Source organism: Bidens hawaiensis, unplaced genomic scaffold (genome assembly GCF_021521415.1).
Source record: "Bidens hawaiensis isolate Kalapana, Puna unplaced genomic scaffold, B.hawaiensis_p1.1 tig00018746_1, whole genome shotgun sequence".
Taxonomy (NCBI): Eukaryota; Viridiplantae; Streptophyta; class Magnoliopsida; order Asterales; family Asteraceae; genus Bidens; species Bidens hawaiensis.
In genome coordinates, this window is record NW_027492839.1 from 77,281 (window position 1) to 101,839 (window position 24,559).

Below are 24,559 nucleotides of genomic sequence, written 5' to 3' on the forward strand. Positions count from 1 at the left end.
AAAATAAATTATGATTTATTATTATGAGTCGGGCTTGTGTTGGGTTAATTAAATGTGAGTTATGGACTTGGGTTAAAAAGGAAAGAAGAAAGGACCATGGGCTTAAGCCCATGACCGATCATATATAAACAATAATTAACCCTTAATCATTCATTTACACATATTCCATACACCACCCAAAACAAACACACTTAAGATCTCTATCTAGTTTTCTCCTTTCTCTAGCCGAACCAAGAAGGAAGAATTGATCCCGACCCGAGGTAATGATAATATGATGTTGTATGGACCTAAACTTATTAGATTTAGTCGCGAAACAACGAGCCGACACCATTAAACCGTTAAAGTTACGGGATCCGGGTGGAGTCGGGTGTAAACCGAACAAAATATGAGCTTAGGGGTCACCCTAGCTCAGATCTGGATCGAACGGGACAAAAAACGGTGAAAACGATGTAAAATGGGGTCAAATACCTTTTTCCGGCCACCGCCCGGTTTTTCGGCACGGCGGCGCCGGAAAGGCGGCGCGAGCATTTAAGGATGTCAGAGAATGTTTCTGACATTCTCTGACCTAACCCTAATTCGTTAACGGAGGTTTAACGAACTAGCCTAATTCGTATGTTGATTCGTTAAAGAAAGAATGACGAACTAGCCTTAGTTCGCATCCAAATTCGTTAAGGAAAAGATAACGAATTAACCCCAATTTGTTATGACCAGTTCGTTATAAAAGGGTCATTCGTTATAAGAACCAGTTCGTTATAAGGTTCAGTTCGTCTTAAAGGACAAAGGTCAATTCGCTATGAAGGACAAATCGTTATGAAGTAACGAATTAGCCGATTCGTTATGAAAAATAGAAGTAACGAATGAACCCCAATTCGTTAAGAACTGAGTAACGAACTAGAAGTTTAATAAAATGACAGAATGGTCCTGGACTAAGAAAAGAATAATTTAATTACAAAGAAGCCCTCGAACTTTTTAAGTTAGCATATTTAATAATGATATAAAATCCTAATGGAAAATGTGTTAACACAGTTAATGAAAATAAAATTTTTCATTAAAACCTTGGACCCTGCTAGGGGCTACTGCCCCTAGAACCCTGCTGCCAGGGGCGCTGCCCCCGGACCCCGTTCGTTGAGGGTAATAATTAAACTAGAAAGACAATATGTGTAGTGAAAGTTAATTGATACGTGTAATTGTTATACAGTTAGTCGTGCACAGCTCAAGGAAGGAATAACCTTTAACGGTGAACGTAACCGAGTTCAGGTGAGTTTCTAGCCCCATTTCTTTGTTATGTTTTCGGGGCTGTGTGCATACTCGATGTTATAGTTAATTCACTTACCTTAAATGGTAAGTGTCTGTCATGTATGATTTATATGTTATATATGTATATCTTAAATGTGAATGAAACTTTGTCGATACGTGAACGATCTTCGGATATTGCACGTGTTGACAAGGGAGGTATGTATATGATGGTTGAATGTGTATGATAGATATATGGGTATGTAAAGACAGTATGCACGAAGATGAAGAAAGAGAGGGATCAGACCCTAATAATATCTGAGATAGAGAAGAAAGGGATCAGACCCTAATAATATCTGAGATAGAGAAGTAAAAGGGATCAGACCCTAACGATACCTGAGATAGACAAGAAAGAGATCAGACCCTAATAATATCTGAGATAGACAAAGGAAAGAGGGATCAGACCCTAATAATATCTGAGATAGAAAAGAAAGGGATCGGACCCAAATAATATCCGAGATAGAAAAGAACAGTAATTTATATACTAGTAAAGTAATAAAGTATGAACGTATGTAATGAAAGTAAATTAGTAAATTAATTATTATGTATATTCGGATACATAATTGAAGGTAAGTGTATGTATTGTACAATGTGTGATTAACTAGAACTCACTCAGCGTAGCTGACTTTTAGTATGCACGCAGATGAGTAGAATGAGACAGCTGGCTTGAACGGGGACACATGGCAGAAGAATAGGAGTCTGGCATCTGAAGACTCAAGATGTTTTATATTTAACGTTTTAATTTTGAAAGACATGAATGTTTTAAGACAAGTTCTGAATTATTATGTAATGATATGAGAGTTTTATGTTTCGCGTAAAGTTTTAATTAACTCTGATATACAGAACTGTGTTTACGAGTAATCCAACACCAAATGTAGGGCACCGGTAACGGGGCCTTACATTTCTCTAATACCCGGTTTCGGGTATGGAAACGGATTCGAAAATGATCGGATACTAAAACATCGGGTATTGGCAATACCCGGGTCGGTTTTGGTTCCGGGTATTGTCTCTAAAAAGTAAAAATCATGCCCTATGCACCGGGTTCGCGTCGGGTATATAACTGGATATTTAAATACTATATCCGGGTATTGAAAAAACTCTATATTTGGGTTTTTCTGGGTCTTTTTCGGGTATAGATTAAGTTTAATAAGAGTCTGCACTTTTTTAAGGTATTTTTCAGGTAATTTCGGATATAGATCGGGAATTTGAAATACCGGTCTCGGGTATTGAAAACCCGGTTCCAGTTTTTCCAGTATTACCGAGTACAAATCGGGTCTGGTTCTGGATACATGTTTTTGTACTCAAATGCATACCCTATCTGTACCCTACGAATAAGGTCGAGTACAGGTTCGGGTACTAAAAACTTGGGTATAAAAAAGCTGATTTCGGGTTTTTTTGGATCCATTTCCAGATTTGGTTTTTTTCACCTCTACGTCTAATTCAAAGTCTCAAACTAGGTTTGAATCCAAACATAAATTATAATTTGATTTTTGAAGACTTTGAACTTTGTCATATATTTTTTCTTACTTTTTTACTTTTACTTTTGTTATAAAAGAAAAATAAAAAAAGGAAAATTGGATTTTAATTATTCAAACTATCAACTATTGACCAATAATAATCTCAACTAAAAATGTAATTAGTGGCAATCCCAACTTTCAAATTTATTACCGATAACAATCTCACACTAACAGATTGTTAACTCCGTTTACTTTTAATTACACAAATGGTCCATCTACTTTACACACTTTACAAATTTGATACAAAAAGTCAAAAAACCCCCTTAAATCGTACTCAATTACTTACTCTGTATTACCGGCGACCACAACACCGGCTGCAACCATAACCGGCCGCCGCCGCTATATTTGTTTTCTTCCTTTTGCCTAAACCACCGTGCACCACCCCCAATCGATGAAATCAACCACCGATGAAACGGCTTTTCAGGCGGAGGAGACGATTTTCACACGGGTACAATGGCGGTGGTACACACAGGTTCAAAAGAGAAAGAAGTTAGAAAAGGAAGATGGTGGTGCACAGTGATTCAGACGGCTGGTGACCGATGGTGGTGGCGACCGGTGGTTGTGGTCACTGGAAATACATAAGGATTGAGTAGTCCCGTTATAGGTTCAATGTTCAATGGTCTATTTTATCAATTTTGTAATGTTTGTAAACTACAAGGACCCTAAATGTAATTAAAAACAAACGGAGTTAACATTTTGTTAGTGCGGGATTGCTAGTGGTAAGACCATCTCCAATGATTGTTTTTTCTTGGTTCAAACGCAGCCTATAAACACCTAAACCACGGGAGTGGTGGTTCAAACCTAAAACCAAGATTTTAGGTTTGATTTTTCAAACCAACAAAAACCAACTGTTGTGGTCCCAAACATCACATCTTTGACTTTCATCCCATATATATATATACCAATATTTAAATTTATAAAATATATTTAATATTATACATATATACATATTTTTTATATTTATTTCAAAAATCATGTTTTTGTATTAGTGTATTTTTTTACGTAACGGCTAGTTTAACGGTTAAATTTTTAACAACTAATTTTTAAAACGGCTAGTCTTTTAACGATTTTATTATTTATTTTACAACACTTATTTATTTTACAATGCTTATCTATTTGTTATGTTAATATATTTTTTACTAAATTTTTATTATATTGCTATTTATTTAAATAAAAATTATAAAAAGATAAATATTTTATAGTATTGTGAAATTCTTATTTAAAGTAAATGTAAAAGTAAATGATGATGTGGAAATGTAAAGATGGTTTGAGAATGTGTATTGTTGGAGTAAAAAAGATGGTTTTTAAGAAAACTGACGTGGCAGTGATGTGGCTGGTTTGAACAGAAAACTGTTGGAGATGGTCTAACAAAGTTAAAAGTTGAGATTGTCAATAGTTACATTGTTAGTTAGGATTAATATTGGCCAGTAGTTAATAGTTTGGATTATTGTAATCCAATTTTCCTAAAATCCAAATCCGTATCCGAACTATCCAGAAATTCGTATCCGAACTATTCGAAAATTCGGATTCTATTTGGGGGATAGTTCGGATTCGATATATAAAATTTATTATTTTTTTATGATGAAACCCTCCTCCTTGTTTCAATATATAGCCGCCAGAGTGTTTATTTCTCCATTTCAGCCTCTAGAGCTATCCACAACCAATTCACTCCTCCACGGCACCACCTCCGGTACTCGTCTTACCGTTAGCGTCAGTCCGTCATCACATCCACGCTGCTCCAACCATCATCTCACCATCAAACACCGCAACCCCAACCCTCTTCAATCATCACCATAGCCCTCGTCGTCGAGTCGTCTATCCTATTTCAGAATTTTAGTTGATGTGAGTTTGTTAGTTACATATTGTTAGATATGTAATTACAAAAGGATTTCTAAAGGGAGGGGGTGTTATTAAGTTAATAAGTTACAACATTGTAACGTATGAGATTTTTCCTCTATAAGCAGGGGCGGATCTATTTAGTGTCATACGGGTTCACGGGAACCCACAGAGTTCCGAAATTTATATAGAATATAGATATAATGTGAGAGAGTGAACTCATATATATTTTGAGAGTGAACCTATTAACAATATATAACTCTGGTCTAGTGGTAATGCTCCTCCCTTTAAACCCGCCATCCCTCCAGTTGACCTAGGTTTGAGTCTCAACCATAGCTGAATTTTTATTTCCCGTTTTTTCCTTTTTTTTTTTAAATTTTTTATCCAGCAAAGTAAGTTAGGGTTATCTTACTTTTTACTTCTACCCATCGCTAACACACAACATCAGATATCAGACCTGCAATTCAAACCCTAACCCCCCAGCCCCCACCACCACTGCAGTCCACCGCCGGCCGTCGTCTCTCTTTCGGCCACAACGTCCTCGCCTCCTCTGCCTTCCTCTCCATCCCTAGTCTCCATCTTTCCTTCACTCCAATCTTCACAGACTCACAGTAAGGTATGCTTTGATGTTTTGCTTCAATTATTATTGTTTATTTACTGAAATTACAATTAGAAAGTATGATTATGTTGAAGTTTGTTAATTGAATTAGAAAATTAGTGATGTTTAAATTTGATTTGTAGGCATTATGAATATTAAAAGATATTTCTCAAGTGAACCATCAAACATTCAATCATCATCTTCAAGTAGTAAACAACCCTCAAGAATAGATTTGAAGATGTAATGCAACGTTTTTTAAAAGATGAAAACTCGTAGAGAACAACTATAAGTAAGTTTTTTTTTATTTGTTTTAAAAGACAATCGTATCTTTATTATGTATGTTATCCTTTCTATGACGATGTTTGTTTTTTGTTAATTTATCGTATTTATGTTATGTAATGAACCTTACGGGCTTACCCGACCCGAACCGTTGAACCGACCTAAACCTTCGAATCGATCCGAAGTTTTTATGGCTGGTCGTATAAAATTAGAGCATTTAAAAACAGTGAACCCATTGGAAAAAAATCCTAGATCCGCCACTGTCTATAAGCAATCCCAAACACGTTATTACTTCTTGAAAAGTTTAAAAGTTATAAGTTGATGAAAATAAGCAATCCCAAACACCCCCTAAGTTACATTTACAGAGTGGTATGCGTGCTTTCTACGCCGAGTAACTTGGCAAGTCTTTTTTCACTACTTCTATTGCGTGTGTTCACTTAATTGGAACCCTTTTTGGAGTTCATTTTCTGATTAACACTGCTAAGTGCTTAATATGAGTTCACATATTTGAATAATTAATCCACTAACCTTCTTAAAGATTCTATTTTTAACACAAAGTATGCTCATTTTATTGATATTTTGCAGAGCCTTTAACTCAATCCTGTTGGCAAGTAGACTAGACTATTCATGTATTTGTAAGTTGTTATCTTCACTTTATATGATCTATTCATGTATTTGTAAAAGCTTATTCCCCTATTACATTAACAGGATGCTGAGCCCGAACCATCAACTCGGTACCACATCACCCGTTTGTTCCAACCGGCTCTCTCTACTCGGGCTCGGAACATTTCGGAACTTAACCAACACGTCGATCTCGTCATCGTATCCGATGAGCAACCAAAAAAGGGCTTGTACTATATCCTGCCAAACATCCACCAAAAATGACGTCTCGCAAAGGTTATGCTTACATTATAAAACATTTTATATATTTGTTAAATTAAAAAAATTAACATTCAGGTTTGAATCAATTTAGGAATGATAATGTGACAACAAGTCATGGACTTTCGGAAATGGTTGTCGGTGTTTTGGGTGGAGGGCAGTTAGGGCGAATGCTTTGTCAAGCGGCTTCTCAAATGGTGATTAAAGTTAATATTTTGGATCCTATGGCAAACTGTCCTGCAAGTGGTATATCTAATCATCATATGGTGGGGAGTTATAATGATAGTAAAAAAGTTGAAGAATTTGCTAAGAGTTGCGGGATATTGACGGTTGAAATTGAGCATGTGGATGCGGACACGTTGGAGAAGCTTGAAAAGCAAGGGGTGGATTGTCAGCCTAAAGCTTCCACTATTCGTATTATACAGGTATAATAATCATGTGTAAAAGATTATGAACGGTTATGGTCGTGTTTGTTCATATAACTTTAACTGAACAAATGATTAAAGACTAACGTGTAAAGGAATGGGGCTTTCTTGTTCGTGTTCATTCGTTAAGAAAATGTACATGTTTGTGGAAATTTGGTAACAATATAAATGAACAGCTCACGAACATAAATAAATGAACGAGGCATGTGTTCAAGTTCTTTCATTTAACAAAATGAACAAGTGTATTTGTTTATGTTCATTTATTTATTAAACAAACGGACATAAACAAACTTCCCGCCGAACGGTTCACTGAATGTTTGATTCATTTATAAGCCTGTTGGTAGCTCATTTTTCCCCTGTTTGTTTTCATGGTGTCATGTTATTCAAATAACTATCTAACTTTTACATTTTTGTTTTCACAGGATAAATATCTTCAGAAAGTCCATTTTCTAAGAACAATATCCCGCTCCCCAAGTTTATACAGGTTTGGACCTTTAAGAAATATTTTATGCGCATTTTTTAGTTTACTAAATAAATAATTTTTTTACCCATTTTTAAACAGATAAATGATGAAGAAAGGGCTAAAAGAGCGGGCCAAGATTTTGGATATCCACTTATGATAAAGAGTAGAAGGTTGGCTTATGATGGTCGTGGTAATGCGGTTGCTAAAACCAAAAAGGAACTCACTTCTGCAATTAATGGTATTTTGTTTTATTATTTATTAATCTTTTTTTGGTGTCAAAGTTTGCCACCGAAGAATTTTAAAATTACTTATTATTTGCAGCTCTTGGAGGATTTGATCATGGTTTGTATGTTGAACAATGGACCCCTTTTGTTAAGGTAAAAAATAATCACTCATAGTTGCTTAAAGTTTGACTTCCATTGAATTTTTCATGTTTGTTTTAGGAGCTTGCGGTTATTGTTGCAAGAGGACGAGACAATTCCATATCGTGTTATCCCGTTGTCTAGACCGTACACAGGCAAGATTATAGGTTTAATAATGGTTGTGTTATGTTTATAGACATTTTTTGATGTTATTTTTATTATATTATTCAGGGAAAACATTTGTCACATTGTTAAGGCACCTGCTAATGAATCATGGAAGATTTTGAAACTTGCAACTGATGTTGCTTCACGAGCCGTTGCTTCATTAGAAGGTGCTGGTGTGTTTGCAGTTGAACTGTTTTTAACTGAAGATGGACAGGTTAGCATTATTTATTTTAATATCAATGTGAACGTTAATATGTATTTAATGTGTTTAAAAAATACAGATTTTACTAAATGAAGTTGCTCCTAGACCTCATAACAGTGGGCACCACACGATTGTGTCGTGTTATACGTCAGAATACGAGCAACATTTGCGGGCCATAGTTGGGCTTCCACTTGGTGACCCGTCATTGAAGGTTCCAGCTGCCGTGATGTACAATATTCTTGGTGAAGATGAGGTAAAAAAAGAATTATATCCATATTATTGTACTTGTAAGTATGTTTAATACATGGGTTATTTATAAAAGAAATAATTACATGGTTGGTCTGTGTGGTTTAAGTGAATTACAAATTTAAAAAAGAAAAAAATGCCTGATTTTTCGAGTTTACATCTTCAGTATAGAGATTTACATATAGTTCATTTACTTGGATGAGATTATCTTTTTCTGTTATATTTTTAAAATGAAAAAAGTACCCTTAGGGGTATTTTAGTCATTTTGCACTACTTGACAGTAAAACCAGTAACATCATCCAAGGCAAGGGGCTAAACGCGTTACTTTTTTTGAAAATCACTTGACAAAAGGTGTAGTTTAAAAAAAAAGGTATCAAATTCATAATACATGCGAACCAACTGTGTAACTCGTTCTATATAACATTAAAAAAAGTAATTTTTTTTTCTTATTGTTATTTTTTATTATCTACAATTGTTTGTGCAGGGAGAAGCAGGTTTTATAATTGCAAATAAGATTATTAACAGGGCGTTGTGCACTCCAGGAGCCACAATTCACTGGTATGATAAGCCAGGTATGTACGTGTTCACAAACATGTTCCGCTTTGATGGCATCAGCCTAATAAATTAATAATAAAAAAATATTATTCATGAAACTGCAAGATATGCGAAAGCAAAGGAAGATGGGCCACATAACTGTTGTTGGGCCTTCAATGGGCGTTGTGGAAGCACGGGTTAAATCATTTCTCAAGGAAGAAAGTTCAGAGGAGACTCCAGGTTTGTTTTCTAAAAAAATGTATTTTGGCCGTTTTTATATTAGTTCGTAACATAATAATAATAATAATGTCATCTTTTTGACACAGTTGCTCCACGTGTTGGAATCATAATGGGATCTGATTCAGATCTTCCAGTTATGAAAGAAGCTGCCAAAGTTTTGAATGAGTTCGACGTGTCTGCTGAGGTTACTTTTTAACTTTTTTGAACGAGTTGACTTGTTTCTTTTCAAGCTAATATTAATCGTAGTTTTGTTGGATAAAATGAATTAGAAGGTTTGATGCGTTAAAAACATTCTGCAGGTAAGAATAGTATCAGCACACCGAACGCCCGATCTGATGTTTTCTTATGCCACATCAGCTCGAGAATGAGGCATTCAGGTTATTATTGCAGGCGCTGGTGGTGCAGCCCATTTGCCAGGTTTTTATCCCTTTGCCTCCAATATTCATTTCCATATTTACAATAATATTAATAATGTTAATATAACCGTAATATTAATATTCTAACGTGTGATTAGGTATGGTTGCTGCCCTCACACCGTTACCCGTGATTGGAGTTCCAGTACGCGCTTCAACATTGGATGGCCTTGACTCTCTTCTCTCCATTGTGCAGGTATACAGATAAAATTTATATAAGTAATAGGCTCTTTATTAGTAATTATTTAAACACAAATATTCATCAACGGGGTTTTTGTCGTGTGAATTAGATGCCAAGAGGTGTTTCTGTTTCAGCGGTTGCAATAAACAATGCCACAAATGCAGGCTTGTTGGCTGTTAGAATGTTAGGGGTGGCTGATCCTGCCCTCCAAGCAAGGTTATTTCTCACATTAATTTTTTAATTATGATTTTAGATTTTAGAAACATCATCATTAATATTATAGTCTTAAATATCTTAATAATAGCAAATAAAGGGTTTTATGCCTTCAATTTTTTTGTTTTCATTTTACACGTTTGAAGTGAAACATTATTGAAATGTGTTATTTGTGTAAACAGAATGGCGCAGTTTCAAGAAGACGCAAGAGATACGGTATTGGAAAAGACGGAGAAGCTAGAAAAGGTTGGCTGGGAGGAGTATTTGAAGTCTCAGGAATAATAGTTTGGAGTTTGTTCATCAACCAAACAAGACTCGCATAAAACCATGGAAACAACACTTGCTAACTCAAAAGTATGAGGGATTTTTGTTCATTAGATTTGTAGTCCTTGTTCCGTGATGTAATGTTTTATTTGAGGATTTTGTTCTCGAATTGTGTTGCACGGGTACAAGTCTGCTGACCATACATGTCCGAGCCGCTTTACCTGATTAAAGCAAAACAACTACTTTAATTGGCTAAATTTTAGAATAAGTTTTAAGATGGGACATGGCGCTTTTGTGTGGATTACCGCGCCCTGAACGCCATTACAGTACGCGATCGTTTTCCCTTACCTTCAATCGATGAGTTATTTGATGAGTTGTACGCGGCTAAATATTTTTCCAAATTGGATTTATTAGCTGGGTATCATCAAATTCGAATGGCCGAGGATGATGTTTTAAAAACGGCTTTTCGCACACATGATGGCCATTATGAGTTTCTGGTACTTCCTTTTGGTCTTTCAAATGTGCCATCAACCTTCCAACGTCTCATGAACGATATTTTCAGACCTTATCTTCGGAAATTTGTTCTCGTTTTTTTTTTATGACATATTAATCTATAGTAAATCGTGGGCTGACCATCTGGTTCATGTTCAAATGGCTCTCCAAGTGTTACTAAACAACCACCTGGTTGCCAAGATGTCAAAATGTCTTTTTGGTCAACAGGAAGTGGCTTATCTGGCCATATTATTTCCGGGCTTGGTGTAGCTGTCGATCCCGATAAAATTGGAACAATTCAACAATGGTCCCTGCCCAAATCTGTCAAGGATGTGAGATGATTTTTGGGTATCACCGGTTATTACCGACGGTTCATTCAAAATTATGCAACCGTCGCCGGGCCACTTACCGACTTGTTACGAAATGATGCTTTCAACTGGACCTCCACTACCCTCAATACCTTTAACAAACTGAAAGAACTACTTAGCACAACACCCATTCTTCAACTTCCAGATTTCACCCAACCCTTCACCTTAGAAACAGACGCCTCGGGTGTCGGCATTGGAGCAATTTTATCCCAAAATAGCCACCCTTTAGCTTATTTTAGTAAGAAGTTATGCCCTCGCATGCAACAAGCTCCCACTTACCATCGAGAAATGTATGTGATTACTCAAGCAGTTTCCAAATGGCGACAATACTTGTTAGGGGCCAAGTTTACTATCCTCACCGACCAACAATCCCTAAAAAACCTACAAGATCAGATTATTCAGACCCCTGAGCAACATAAATGGTTAGGCAAACTCCTCGGTTACGACTTCGAGATTATGTACAGACCGGGTAAACAAAATGCAGCCGCCGATGCTTTATCCCGTCAACCAGCGGGTCACCTATTCGCCGTGTCAACACAACAGCCATCAATTCTTCATACTCTTCGCCAGGTTGTTGCTACTGATCCAACACTTCAGTCTTTAAAAACCAGATGCACTTTGTTACCGAATCCAATTCCTGATTTTTCTTTTAAAGAGGGCCTTCTTTTTCATCGCGACCGGTTGTACATTCCGCCCAATTCGCCACTATGTCAACAACTTCTACACGAGTTTCACTCAACTATTATGGGGGGCATTCAGGTGTCACTCGCACTTATCAACGCCTATCTGCAAATTTTTATTGGAAAAATATGCTTAATGATGTCAAGGAATTTGTAGCTCACTGCCAACTTTGTCAACAAACTAAAGCATCATTTTTACCCCCTGCCGGGTTACTTCAACCACTTCCTATTCCTCAACTCGTTTTTGTAGACATTGGTATGGACTTCATCACGTGTTTACCCTCTTCTCAAGGTAAAACAGTTATCATGGTAGTCGTTGACCGCCTGTCCAAGTATGGACATTTCATGGGATTACCGTCGTCTTTCACAAGCGAAAGTGTGGCCCACGTGTTTATTTCAGAAATTGTTCAGTTACATGAAATTCCCACCAATATCGTCAGTGATCGTGATCCTCGTTTCATGACCAATTTTTGGAAGGAATTGCACCGTTTGAATGGTACTACCCTCTCGTTCAGCACTGCCTACCATCCTCAATTGGACGGGCAAATGGAATCCTTGAACAAATGCCTTGAAATGTATCTACGTTGCTTTGTGGCGGATACACCTAACGATTGGATGAAATTTCTGCCTTGGGCCGAACACTGGTACAACACCTCGTATCAAACAGCAGCTAACATGACTCCTTTCGAAGTCCTTTATGGACGCAAACCCCCCACTATTGCACGTTATGTACGGGACGCAACCGGCAATGCCATTCTCAATTCGGAATTACTTCAGCGAGATGTGATGTTGCAGCTCCTTAAGCGTAATTTATCGAAATCACAAAACCGGATGAAACTTTTTGTTGATAAACATTGCCGGGACATTTCTTTTGGTGTTAATGATTGGGTGTATGTCAAGTTGCAACCGTATCGTCAAGGTTCGGTACGTCTGCGTCGTCATCACAAGTTGGGTCGACGTTTCTTTGGTCCGTATAAAGTGATTTCCAAGATCGGTTCAGTAGCTTACAAACTAGAATTGCCCGAAACTGCCAAAATCCACAACGTCTTTCATGTGTCCTTACTTCGCAAGTGTGTGGGACAGCCTGCTCATCAGATCACTCCCTTGCATTTGGTGGATACCACTGCTACTCTTGTATTAAAACCACACACGATTTTGGACTCCCGTGTCATCAGCCGATCAGGTAAATCCATTCCTCAAACTTTGGTACAATGGGAAGGCTTACCAACTGATGCTGCAACTTGAGAAGACAATCTTGCTTTATCTGCTCAGTTTCCTGATTTACACCTTGAGGACAAGGTGGTACTTAATGGGGGCGGTATTGTTGTGAGTCAAGAACCGGGCCTGTCAAATACGGGTCAGACCCAACTCAGAAGAGGAAACCGGACCCGGAACACTCCAAAAACATGGAATGATTTTGTTATGCACGCCACATCAGCAGAGCAAGGAGGATGAATGCAGTACACTATGGGTTTTGTTATGAAAATTGTATGAATCAAGTGTTTCTCTCTCATCTCACCTTCTATTCCTCTGTAACTCTCATCCCCTTTCTATTTTGAATAAAAATCTATCCTATGTTTGCTTGATTTGTTATTTCAATCACTCATCATACACATATCACTCCACTTGCCCTTTATGCTCTTGGATTTCTACAGCCATAACTGAATCTCCAAAATTCTCATCTTAGCAATATTCTGGAAACATTATGAAAATAACTCACCTTATAATGTCCCATATGCAATATTGGCTCACATTCGCAGTTAACTTTCCTTTTGCTGTAGCAACCTAAATCATCCAGCTTCAAGTCATGTAACACCAACGGTAAGTTATCGCACACCTTAAGAAGTGAAATAAGGGAGTCTAGCTATATATAAAATTAGATTATTATTATTGTTAGAATATATTTATTGTTTTTATAAAAGAAATTGCGAATAGCACGCTCACCTTCATAGCTACTGACAACATTTCACCAGGGACCTCAAAATGAGCAGTAAGAAATGCATCACAATTCGCAATACATGTCTTGAATCTTTTCGTGTGCAAAAAAAGTGATGAACAATGTAAGTTCCATCCTAAACACAAACAATTCACTGAAAATTATAAACTCATAAGTTGTATTAGGTCCAGGATGAACCCAAAAGTTCAAACTGTATTAATTTAACTAAAAAAACCAACTTTTGATATTGCAGTCTGCTCAAGTAGTCCTTCTTTGTTTACCTGTATAACAAATTAACTTTAAGTAAATGTCACATAATAAGGACCTTTAGATTCTTATCATCTAGAAGAATCGACTGACCTATTGTTGAAGCTGTAATGTAACAGTTGTTGTTGAAGCCCTCTTTCCCTAAATTAGGTATCCAATTAGCCCTACTTTCGTCAACAAAGATCGAAACCAAATTCACACACGCAATTGGGTGATACCGCGAGAATGTATGACAAATTTGGGTGAGAGGAAATGAGTACAGATTTGGATGCAGAGATATATTTAGGGTTACCTTCTCAGGCCATATAATATATACTTACTTAATTTCACTTCGTTTTAAAATTAAGTATTTGCAAGAAGACGCCATGGTTACAAAACTTCACCTTGAGGTGAACGACAAAATTCCATTTAAAAGAGGTTGAGCTGATATATGAGAATTGATATACATGAATGCCTTATTTTGTTGTGCTTATGTATACAAAGGTTGAGTTAAAACTTTTACAACTCAACTTTTACACTATTCGAATTAGACAAATCAAACCTATGCTTGAAGGTATGATTGATTTGACAACTTAACTTTTTTTTGATAGTATTGCTATGAGTAAAATGCTATTTTAGTTCTTCTGGTTTGATAAATAATACGAATTTAGTTCAAAAGGTTTATTTTTTGCATATGAACCCTTCACGTTTCTCAGTTCTTGCCAATTACATCCAATCACTAACTCCGTTAAATTTTATCGTTAAGTCAGGGGTAGACATGTCTTTTCACTATTTCTTTATTATAATACTTATTTCAGTGAACTGCGGTTTTCGTCCTTGTGGTTTGTCCAAATCTACGGTTTTAGTCCAATAGTTTTAAGTTTACAATTTTCTTCCCTATGGTTTCATTTCAATTGCAATTAAAACTCGAATTCCCTTATCTCGTTAAGCTTGGTTGTAAAACCCATTAGTGTGCCCTTCATGTGAGGGGCAATTTTATTCCTTATTTTTTTCCCTTTTTCCCCAAATACACCCCAGCCCCTCACGTGAGGGGGTTGCGAATTAGGGCTGAGGTTTATTTGGAGAGAAAAAAGACAAAATTGATCGTCACATGTGGGGCACGCAAATGGGTAAACGACAAGACTTAACATGGTTAATAAATTTGGGTTTAATTGCAAGTGAAATGAAACCATAAGAAAGAAAATTGCAAATTTGAAACTACTGGACTAAAACTGCAGATTTTGACAAACCAGAGGGACGAAGTCACAGTTTACTTAAATAAGTATTATAATAAAGAAATAGTAAAAAGACATGTCTACCCCTGACTTAACGATAAAATTTAACGGGGTTAGTGATTTGGATGTAATTGGCAAGAACTGAGAAACGTGGAGGGTCCATATGCAAAAAATACAATTTTTGTATTAAATTCGCATTATTTGTCAAACCACAAGAACTAAAATGACACTTTACTCTATTGCTAATTAGACAATTTTTTGTATATTAGAGAGAAAAACCTTTAAAAAAAACTAATTCGCAATAGGGTGTTATGAAAACTACATTCGATAAGAGAGCTATACTTGATGATGGATATGAATATATGGTCATTCAAAGGTATATGGATAATTTCATTCACCAAAGTAAATTTGTAGCATAATAAACATGTTAATTGTTCTTTAAACTTTAACCGTCCTTTGAAAAACCCGATTTTTGATGGCTATAAATTTAAACACATAACATGATAACACAAGTGGGCTGCTTTTAATGGGTATTTGAGCTCCCAGGCAATTTCAACAGTCCAGCTTGACTTATCAGTTTCACATTAAAGTAGCAACAAAACCGGTTTTTGTTCTATCAGCTATTAGAAACATCAGTTCTTAATCAAACGATCAAAACCGATAAATCTCAATAAGCGGCTTCAGTTCCTAACCGGTTTCTGAGTGAAGATTCATAACCTGTGTAACCGGTTAGCCGATAAATACAATAACCTATTGAAATTAACCATAAGCGAATGGAATTGTTTTGACGAAAATCAAATAAAATTCGATATGTTCAAAAGCAAATTTGAACTTGGTCTTTATCCTGACCGAAATAACATGAAAATTACACATAAGTTTCTTTGAAGGTGGTTTGTGTACTAAACTTTTGTGTTCTACATCTACTTTGTATAGTAGGATTTCTTAATAATCAAAACAAGATGAATTCAAATACCAAAAATAGATCTAACAACTTACCTTGTAAATATGTAGAAACAAAGGCGAAATTAAACTTCCAACTTTTTTTTAACTAGTTTACCATTTTGCTCTTGATTGTCGTTACATAAAATCAGTGTTAAAATAATTTCAAGCACTCTTTAAATGTTTATTGCTAAATGTTTTCTAGCTCACCCTCTAGTGTTATGGCATTGCAAAATTATTTTGCTTATTATTTTCAACTGTCATCAATATTAACTCTATCAACATTTGAGTAAGGTATTAAGTGATTCGTTGTTTCTCTATCCTTATTTCTTTCTCTATTGTCTACGGTCATGACCATTGTCGTATAGCCGAATAGTCTTACGTCCGCTGTTGGTTGAGAAGTCAGACTTTAAATGAAGTTGTTGCATCATTGACGAGATAGTGGTTTGGAAGGCGACATTAAGTGGCTATTTATTAGGTTACTATTCTTGATTCAAAACATAGGGAAACTGTTGTGATTGCATCACTAAAGCGGACAAGCGGAAATGTGATTGAGGTATTCAGTTAGAGATGGTAACATTAACTACGACTTCGATCAACAAAGGAACCCTGAGATATGACCGATGAACAAGTATTACATGTGTCGATGAAGATATTGTCGACATGCTTGACTTATGGATATTGGATCGTCAATGTCATTTCAATATTGAAATGATAGAATTCGAGTAATCATAACTAGTTTGTTAGTGGATCCATCCTAGGAGCAATTACATGATAAAAATCAAGTATGATACACGTTGCTTAGTTTTTCAATACTTTTTTATGTTTTATAACAAGATAAAAAACCATTTTATAAAATCTAACAAAACATTACAAACCCTTTATTTTTAAAAGATTTAATTAGACAAATAGTCTATGTTTATAACTCACGTCACACTTTATGGGTCTAAGTAAAATGCTGCAATTTCTAGATTATATGGTGTTAGTATTGTAACAAGTTTTTGGTTTAAGACAAGCTTTTGTTAAAGTTTTCTATTAAGTTAGTGTAAGTTTACAAACCTAAAGGACTATATATGTAAATTAATCTAATTAACATAGAAAAGTTAAAATTAAATCCCAACAATTTGAAATGTGTATGAACTGGACTGAATTAAAACGTGACTTGTTTATGTCTGTTTATTAAGCTTTATTGGATGACTAGACGGTTCACGAACACATAGCCGAACAAAACATCCTAGTCATGTTAATTTATTAGCAAATAATTTTGTTTATGTTTGTTTGTTTTCGCTTAATTATTTCATAAATGAACACAAACGGACACCAATTGACAAATAAACACAAACGAACCTATATTAGTCTGAAAAATAAAAACAAGCATTATTAAACTAAAGAATTAAACATGATCACCCAAAGGCTATGTGTAGTGGAGATAAGAATGGATGCTGACCCCATCCCACATTAGCACATTACGCGAATGCCAAGGAGGTGGGCCAAACCATCACTCATCAAAGTTTTAACTGACATAGCTTCATTTTTATGACGGTTACAGGAATTTCAAAGTTAAAATCACTACATCTTTGTGAAAGAGTGGTTAAGTTAAAATCACACTAACTAGATGCACGATAACATAACCTATCTGATAGTTTAGGATGTTGTCATGAGGTAACAGGTTGTATGATCTTAACTTACTCATATGTAACAAACCTCAAAGGTCCTAGCTCACTGAAAGTCCACATGCTCTAGTTTTCTCGATCCTCTGTCAAACTTCAAACCCCAATGTTTGCAATTGTCTAGCACATTAGTTTGTGTTTTCCCGATGGAAATGTGTGAGGACTGGGGAGAGGTCTTGAATTGTCTTAAGGTCAAACAGAGTGTGACGCTTTAGGGAGGGAAAAAGCCACATAGTGTCGGGCACACTGGCCCCTTAGAGCTATGAGGCCTTGGAGGCAAAAATGGATTGGGCGTTATGTGGAAAGCGCCAAGATTGATTGGCTTTGTACAAAAAAGGTTTCAACCAATGAAGAGAAGGGTAAAAGGAGTTTTTAGTTTTTACACATGGTCTTTATATCTTTTTGTAATTTACATAAATTGTTTTTAAATTAAACTAATTACACAAATGGCTCTTGTGTTAAATTAATCAAGATGAAATAGTCATTAACACAAACTTGACAATTTTGATGAACGAAAGTTAGTATTAAATTTAACTTATTACAAAATTATACTAATACGATCAAAGATATAACATAAGAGTAATAGTTAAGGTTTAAAATCTTATAAACTCTGTTTCAAAATCTAACTCAAAAGGTTCATACTTGATACAGTAACATATATACTTTTTAATAGTATTCACTATTTATAGATGAGTTAAACCTAGATCACCACAGTTAAAAAATGACAAGATATTTTCAAAACTTATTTTTACAACTAACCCTGTTTAAAACATGCAACCAATAAAACCAAACCAACAACTTGGTGTAAAAAGCTCAACCAAAAGTCGACTGCTAATACCTATTCTCTTTATTAACCAACTTTGACCACTAGAAGAAAAAACTAAAAAAAGCCATGTGTGTGTGAATACCCGTTACCCAAACAGTAAAAGAAGAAAAAGCACTGCACTCGAAAACAGTGTGGGGTTTCAGAGAGAGAGAAAAAATCCAAAGAAAAAAACACACACCGGTCACATCATTTCTTTATACAACTCTCAATGCATTTTGCAGCAATTTTATTTATAAATTAATCCCCTTGAGATCTGCGTCTCATTTCATATCATATCATCTCATTTTCATTTCATTTTCCCCAAAGTTTTACAGTTATATTTTCACCAGTCTTTTGTCTTCTCATTACCAAAACTTGTCCTCCATAGAATCCTCATCATCTCTCATTTCATCTTGATCATTACTTCTATATATATCTTCTTCATTATCTTTGTTTCACTCTTTTGGGTTTTAGAGTGACAGAAAGTAGAGAAAGAAATTGACCAGGTTTTATGCCTGGAACTCTATTGAAGACTTGTTTCCCATTAGCTCTGTTGATTTTGTTCATTTTTTACTGGTGTTTTCACCCGGGCTTTCTCCTTTGTTTCCCGACTGTTTCGATGCGTTTGAGGCCAAAAAGGTAAGCAAATTGAATTCACATAATAATAATATTAGTAATAACTCTATGTTATATTGTTATATAACTTGTATTTGATTTTAATATACAGGACTTGTTCTGGAGTAGAGTGTTTTGGGGGTTTCCACATAAACAAGTTGTTCCATCTTTTCTTGTTGTTCTTTAGACGGCCGCTCACATAAACCCTAGGATTTGATTTTAGCTTTGTTCAACTTTAAGTTTAATAATTACGTACAGTTTTTAGGTTCATGGAGACAAACAATTCCATGAGGATGATTCGTGTCATTTGTTACGACCCGGACTTAACCGATTCGTCTGACGACGAATACCCGACCAAAAAACCATACGGGTCGAAGCGGATAGTCCGGGAAATTAAGATTCCAGCAGTGGGCGCTGGAATCTGTACTGAGTCCGAAAGTTCTTGTCAGGATAGTAATAATGGGGAGAAAAGATGTCTGAAACGAATGCGGGTGGCTGCGAACCCCTCGGGTCAGTCCCGGGTGGTCACCGGGTCTAAGTACCGAGGGGTTCGGCAGCGGAAATGGGGGAAATGGGCTGCGGAGATCCGGGACCCGTTTAAGCAAAGGCGGGTTTGGCTTGGAACGTATAATACGGCTGAAGAAGCTTCAAGAGCTTATGAGGAGAAGAAGCTTGAGTTTGAAACATTGGCTGAAGCTTCAAAGGGTGGTTCTAATAATGTTAATACTGGTAATGATGTTAAAACTGTATGCGCCACTCCGAAAGCCCCATTGTCCGGTGTGGTTTCGCAGACGGTTAAGCCTGCTGCATCCGAGGAATCGGTCGGTGTAACATCTCACATTTCGTGTGCGCCTGAGCCCGAAACATCGTCCATATCCAAAACGATAACCGAACCGGAACCAGAACCGAAACCGAAACAAGCTAATGTAGCGGTTGAGGAGACGTTGACTTTAGCCGAGATCGGGCGAGGGTTAGACGTGAATGTCGAGTTTGACTCGATCTTTTTCGACGATTTTGCTTCACCGCTCGACGGGTTTGGTGATCTTGACGATTTTAATCTTTTCGGGTTTGATGACAACGACGCGTGCGAGTTACCCGATTGGGATTTTGACGAGCTCAACCGGGAAGAACTCGCGTGGATGAACACAATGCGTGTTGACGAGCCACTTAATATCGCGTGCCTATGATGATTTTCGCAGCGATCGAAAGAACTACTACAAGAATGGTTTTGTTTGATTTTTCTAGTATTTTTATAAAATTTTGTTTTGTTAAGAGAGTTTCCTTTGGGTTTTCTTGAGCTATTAGAGCCGTCCAAAGGATATAGTTTTGAGTTGTTTAGGTTGTGTTTTCATGAGATTATTATTATGTGTTTTGGTAAGTGAAGAGGATAGTATCAAATGTACAACTTTTAACGCGTGAAGTATGGATAATTATGAGTTTTGATTAATGTTTGTACCAAACAACATGTTGTCCCCGACATTGTGATATGATCCTATGATGGCCTGCGTTTATTGTTGAAGTTAAAATGCACAACTGTCCTCCATGTACTAGATTGCTTGAAATGAATTGGCTGGTTGCAACTATAAACATGTTTTACAAAAACAATAATGTTAATTGTTAATTATATTATATTGTTCACTTCTTTTTTGTGGTAAAACTTTTATTCTATCTTTGTAAGTTAATATCTTTTACACGAAAAGTATGATCTACCTTTTTGTATATTACCATTAGAGTAATGAGTAATTCACACGGAAAAACGGTCATTTTACTTTTGATTTTATTTTCTGTTTTTTAAAAAAGTTATATATATGGTTTCAACTTTCTAATTATTTTTTTAAGGTATATTGTTTTTTTTTAATCTAAACTAACGTCTTCAAATTAATGAATTGGCTGCTAATGGTTTCAACTTTTAACCTATTTGTTCTCTACGGTTCGTGACTAACAAAATCCTAACGCTGTTAGTTGAGTTTTTGGGAAAAAATGAGTTTTCTGACGATCTGCAACTAACGGTGTTAGAATTCATTAGTCGCGGATTGTTAGAAAAAATATTTTAAGAATTGAGATCGTTAGCAGCTAATTCGTTAGTTGTGATCGGTAGTGACTAAAACACAATAGTTGAGATTAATAAAACAAATATACATTTTTTTTAAATGTCTTCAATCGGCACAATATAAGATACCTATACCATTAGGAACCTTTTAAAATTTAAATTACTTGCATGGTGTAAACAAGTTAAGCTTGGTTCGCTTAGTTTTATTGTCGTTTCAAGCATGACTTGAGATCGGCTCGCTTGTTATTTGTTGTTCGATTGGATTAATTTATACATAGACATTATAATATATGCTATATATATATATCCATGATTTTGTATATCTTTTAATGTTATCTTTTTAAATGTTATACTTCTGATATTGGTGTGGTTTACTTGATGTTTTGTTGTATTGAGTTAAATGTAATGATAGTTATTATGTAACATTTATTTTCGTATTAAGATAAATTTTTTATATTAGCATATATAAAAGCTTGTTTAGGTTTGTGAGCTAACGAAACTTGTTACGTGAGGTTTAGTTTAAGCTCGTTTATTAAACTCGATCTGATTGAACTTCTATTAAATAAATCTTACGTATCTCACTAGCAACTCGCTAACTTACAATTACTTTCTACGGAGTATTTAAAAAAAATCACTTAATGCAACCCAAAATATATATAATCGATATAGCCTGTACAATACTGTAAATAGTTTTATACACTTAATGCAAAATTTAATTAAGAGATATTTTCATGCAAAATAGAAAACTTATTGATAATGTAACATCCTAAAATTTATAATGTTGAATAAAGAAAGTTACGTTTAGTGATTTCGCGTTATTAATTAATTAACATCTAGTAAAGAACGGATCATGGACTTAGACTAATTGAGATGGGTTAAATGAGAATGGGCCTTAGGTCCATGGGCTTTAAGGGATATAAATATCCCCTAAACCAACCTTAAACCCTAAACCATCATTCATTTCCATCTTATTCTCTAACACACTCCAAAACACACACACACACCACACACCGCCATATACGGCCGGCGGCCAAGGGAGAGAAACGAGCAAGATCCGAGAGAGAGTAAACGATTAGTTGTGATTAAACAAGTTAAACGAGATCCAAACGAGCACAAAAGGTATGTTCTTGACCTTTAAAGTTTATGTTTTATTGAATGTCCTTAAGCTTAAAGATCCAAGCTTTATAGTTTATTTGGGATATATATACGAACGAAATGGTTAGGGAACGTTAGTGGGTGATGTCGAGCCATAACAAGGGTATTAAAATCGCCAAAATGCGTGATAATAACCAAACCCGTAGCGAACTGGGCAACTTCGCATGCGAACTGGGCAACTTCGCCTTCAAAACGGTAACTTCGCCTTCAAAGCTTAACTTCGCCTTCAAGGCTTAACTGCTTAAGTTCGCCTAACTGGTAACTTCGCCTAAGGCCAAGTTCGCCTAACTGGTAACTTCGCCTAAGGCCAAGTTCGCCTAAGTGATAACTTCGCCTAAGGCCAAGTTCGCCTAACTGATAACTTCGCCTAAAGTTAAGTTCGCTTAAGGTTTAACTTCGCCTAAAGTTAAGTTCGCTTAAGGTTTAACTTCGCCTAAAGTTAAGTTCGCTTAGAAAATAAATTAAAAACCTAATGAAAAATGTGTTAAGACAGTTATTGGAAATAAAATTTTTCCAAGCTGACCTGGCAGCTCGACCCCAGCCAGGGGCTCTGCCCCTTGACCCCGCTGCCAGGGGCGCTGCCCCCGGACCCCCGTTCGTTGTGGATACTAGTTAAGACTAGAAAGATGATATGAGAAGTGATAGTTAATTGATACGTATACTTGTTATACAGTCAGCCGTGCACAACTGAAGAAAGGGATTACGATTAACGGTGAAAATAACCGTGTTCGGGTGAGTTTCTAGCCCCAATTATGTGTTATGTTTTCGGGGCTGTGTGCATACTCGATATGTTTGTTAATACGCTTATCCTAAGAGATAAGTGTATGCCTTATGTGAATGATGTGATATGTATGAATGATGGCTTGACGGTACGTGAACGATCTTCGGATATTGCACGTACTGTCAGGTTGTAACGCTAAGTATAAGGTAAGTATGATATGTATGCTTATGTGTATGAATGTGATAAAGTTAATAAAAGCAGGAAAGGATGGATGTACGGTAACGAAGAGGGAATCGAACCCTACTAATATTCGAGAACTAGGGAACCGAACCCTACTAATACTCGAGGAAGGAGGGTACCGAGCCCTAATAATACTTGAGGAAGGAGGGTACCGAGCCCTAATAATACTCGAGGAATGTAGGGCGTAATGCTCTTTATAACGTAAGATATGAAAGTAAGTTAATACAAAAGAAAGTATGAAAGTATGAATGAAAGAATATAAGTTTATGTGTATTGCATAGTGTATGATTAACTAGAACTCACTCAGCGTAGCTGACTTTTAGTATGCACGCAGGTGAGTAGGATGAGGCAGCTCGCTTGAGAAGACACGTGGCACTGAATAAGAGGCTGGCATCGGAAGACTCAAGACGTTTAAGTTTAATGTTTCGTTTATTTTGAAAGACAAAATGATGTTTTAAGACAAGACGTGTTTTGTTATGAAATGTTTTATGAAAGCTTTTATATTCCGCGAATGTTTTAATTAACTCTGATATTTAGAACTGCGATTATGAGTAAATCCAACACGAAAGTAGGGCTACCGGTAACGGGGCCTTACAGATATTTTTTTCAAATAATCTTTAATAAGAAAGTTTGTGGGTAAGTAGTTGGCATGTCATTATCATAATATTATGTGTTTTCTAATTGGGAATGACGTAGACCCCAAGAAACAAATATTTGTTAAGTCACAAGTCATAAGTCGACTTTTCTAAGCGATTTGTTATATATAAATATAACAAATTATGATACGTTTAAAAGTTATGGCCTGCTGAGTAAAATAGTCATATAATGCTCATAATTGTCGGCAACTTTAATTATTATTTAAACAAATTGAAAGCAAAATAAATAAGAGACCACAACATTTAAGTTCGGGAAAATTACCCAAATAGACAAGTTTGATTAAAAAGTTACTAAAATAGACATGTGTATTTAGCCTAAATCTCTTCAGTCATTAGTTTTTTAACCAATAAACAAATGTCACGTCATCGAAGCCGGCTAAGCTTAGCCTCCACTTTATGGGCACAGAATTGTATAAAATGTAAACGGGTCCCACCTTTAACCAATAAAAATTCGACACGTGTCAAAGACGGCTAAACTTAGCCTACATCTATGGTTATTTAGCCGGCATCTTTGACTCTTAGTCGGCTTCGGGATACGTGTCTATTTAGTTAGCCGGCTCCAAAGATTCCTTCTTAGCTGGCTCCAACTCGGCTTGTAGGCTAAGGCTTCACTTTGCCTTTTCATTTAGCCGTCTAATTTT

General features: G+C 36.0%; 1 protein-coding gene and 1 pseudogene across 2 annotated transcripts; both read left to right on the top strand.

Moving 5' to 3' along the window:
• The first annotated feature begins 6,117 nt into the window (after positions 1 to 6,117).
• Positions 6,118 to 10,350, top strand: LOC143556853 (phosphoribosylaminoimidazole carboxylase, chloroplastic-like; annotated as a pseudogene). Its single transcript, XR_013139454.1, has 16 exons — positions 6,118 to 6,158; positions 6,232 to 6,420; positions 6,497 to 6,827; positions 7,250 to 7,311; positions 7,390 to 7,528; positions 7,612 to 7,667; positions 7,734 to 7,807; positions 7,884 to 8,031; positions 8,099 to 8,272; positions 8,750 to 8,837; positions 8,926 to 9,039; positions 9,126 to 9,223; positions 9,339 to 9,456; positions 9,554 to 9,648; positions 9,743 to 9,849; positions 10,029 to 10,350. The product of XR_013139454.1 is annotated as a phosphoribosylaminoimidazole carboxylase, chloroplastic-like (transcript).
• Positions 10,351 to 18,414: 8,064 nt separating this feature from the next.
• Positions 18,415 to 20,684, top strand: LOC143556855 (ethylene-responsive transcription factor ERF118-like). The gene is made up of 2 exons (XM_077046082.1): positions 18,415 to 19,120; positions 19,209 to 20,684. Exon 2 carries the CDS (start codon positions 19,366 to 19,368, stop codon positions 20,281 to 20,283), a length of 918 nt encoding a protein of 305 aa, XP_076902197.1. The 5' UTR covers positions 18,415 to 19,120; positions 19,209 to 19,365; the 3' UTR covers positions 20,284 to 20,684.
• Positions 20,685 to 24,559: the final 3,875 nt, after the last annotated feature.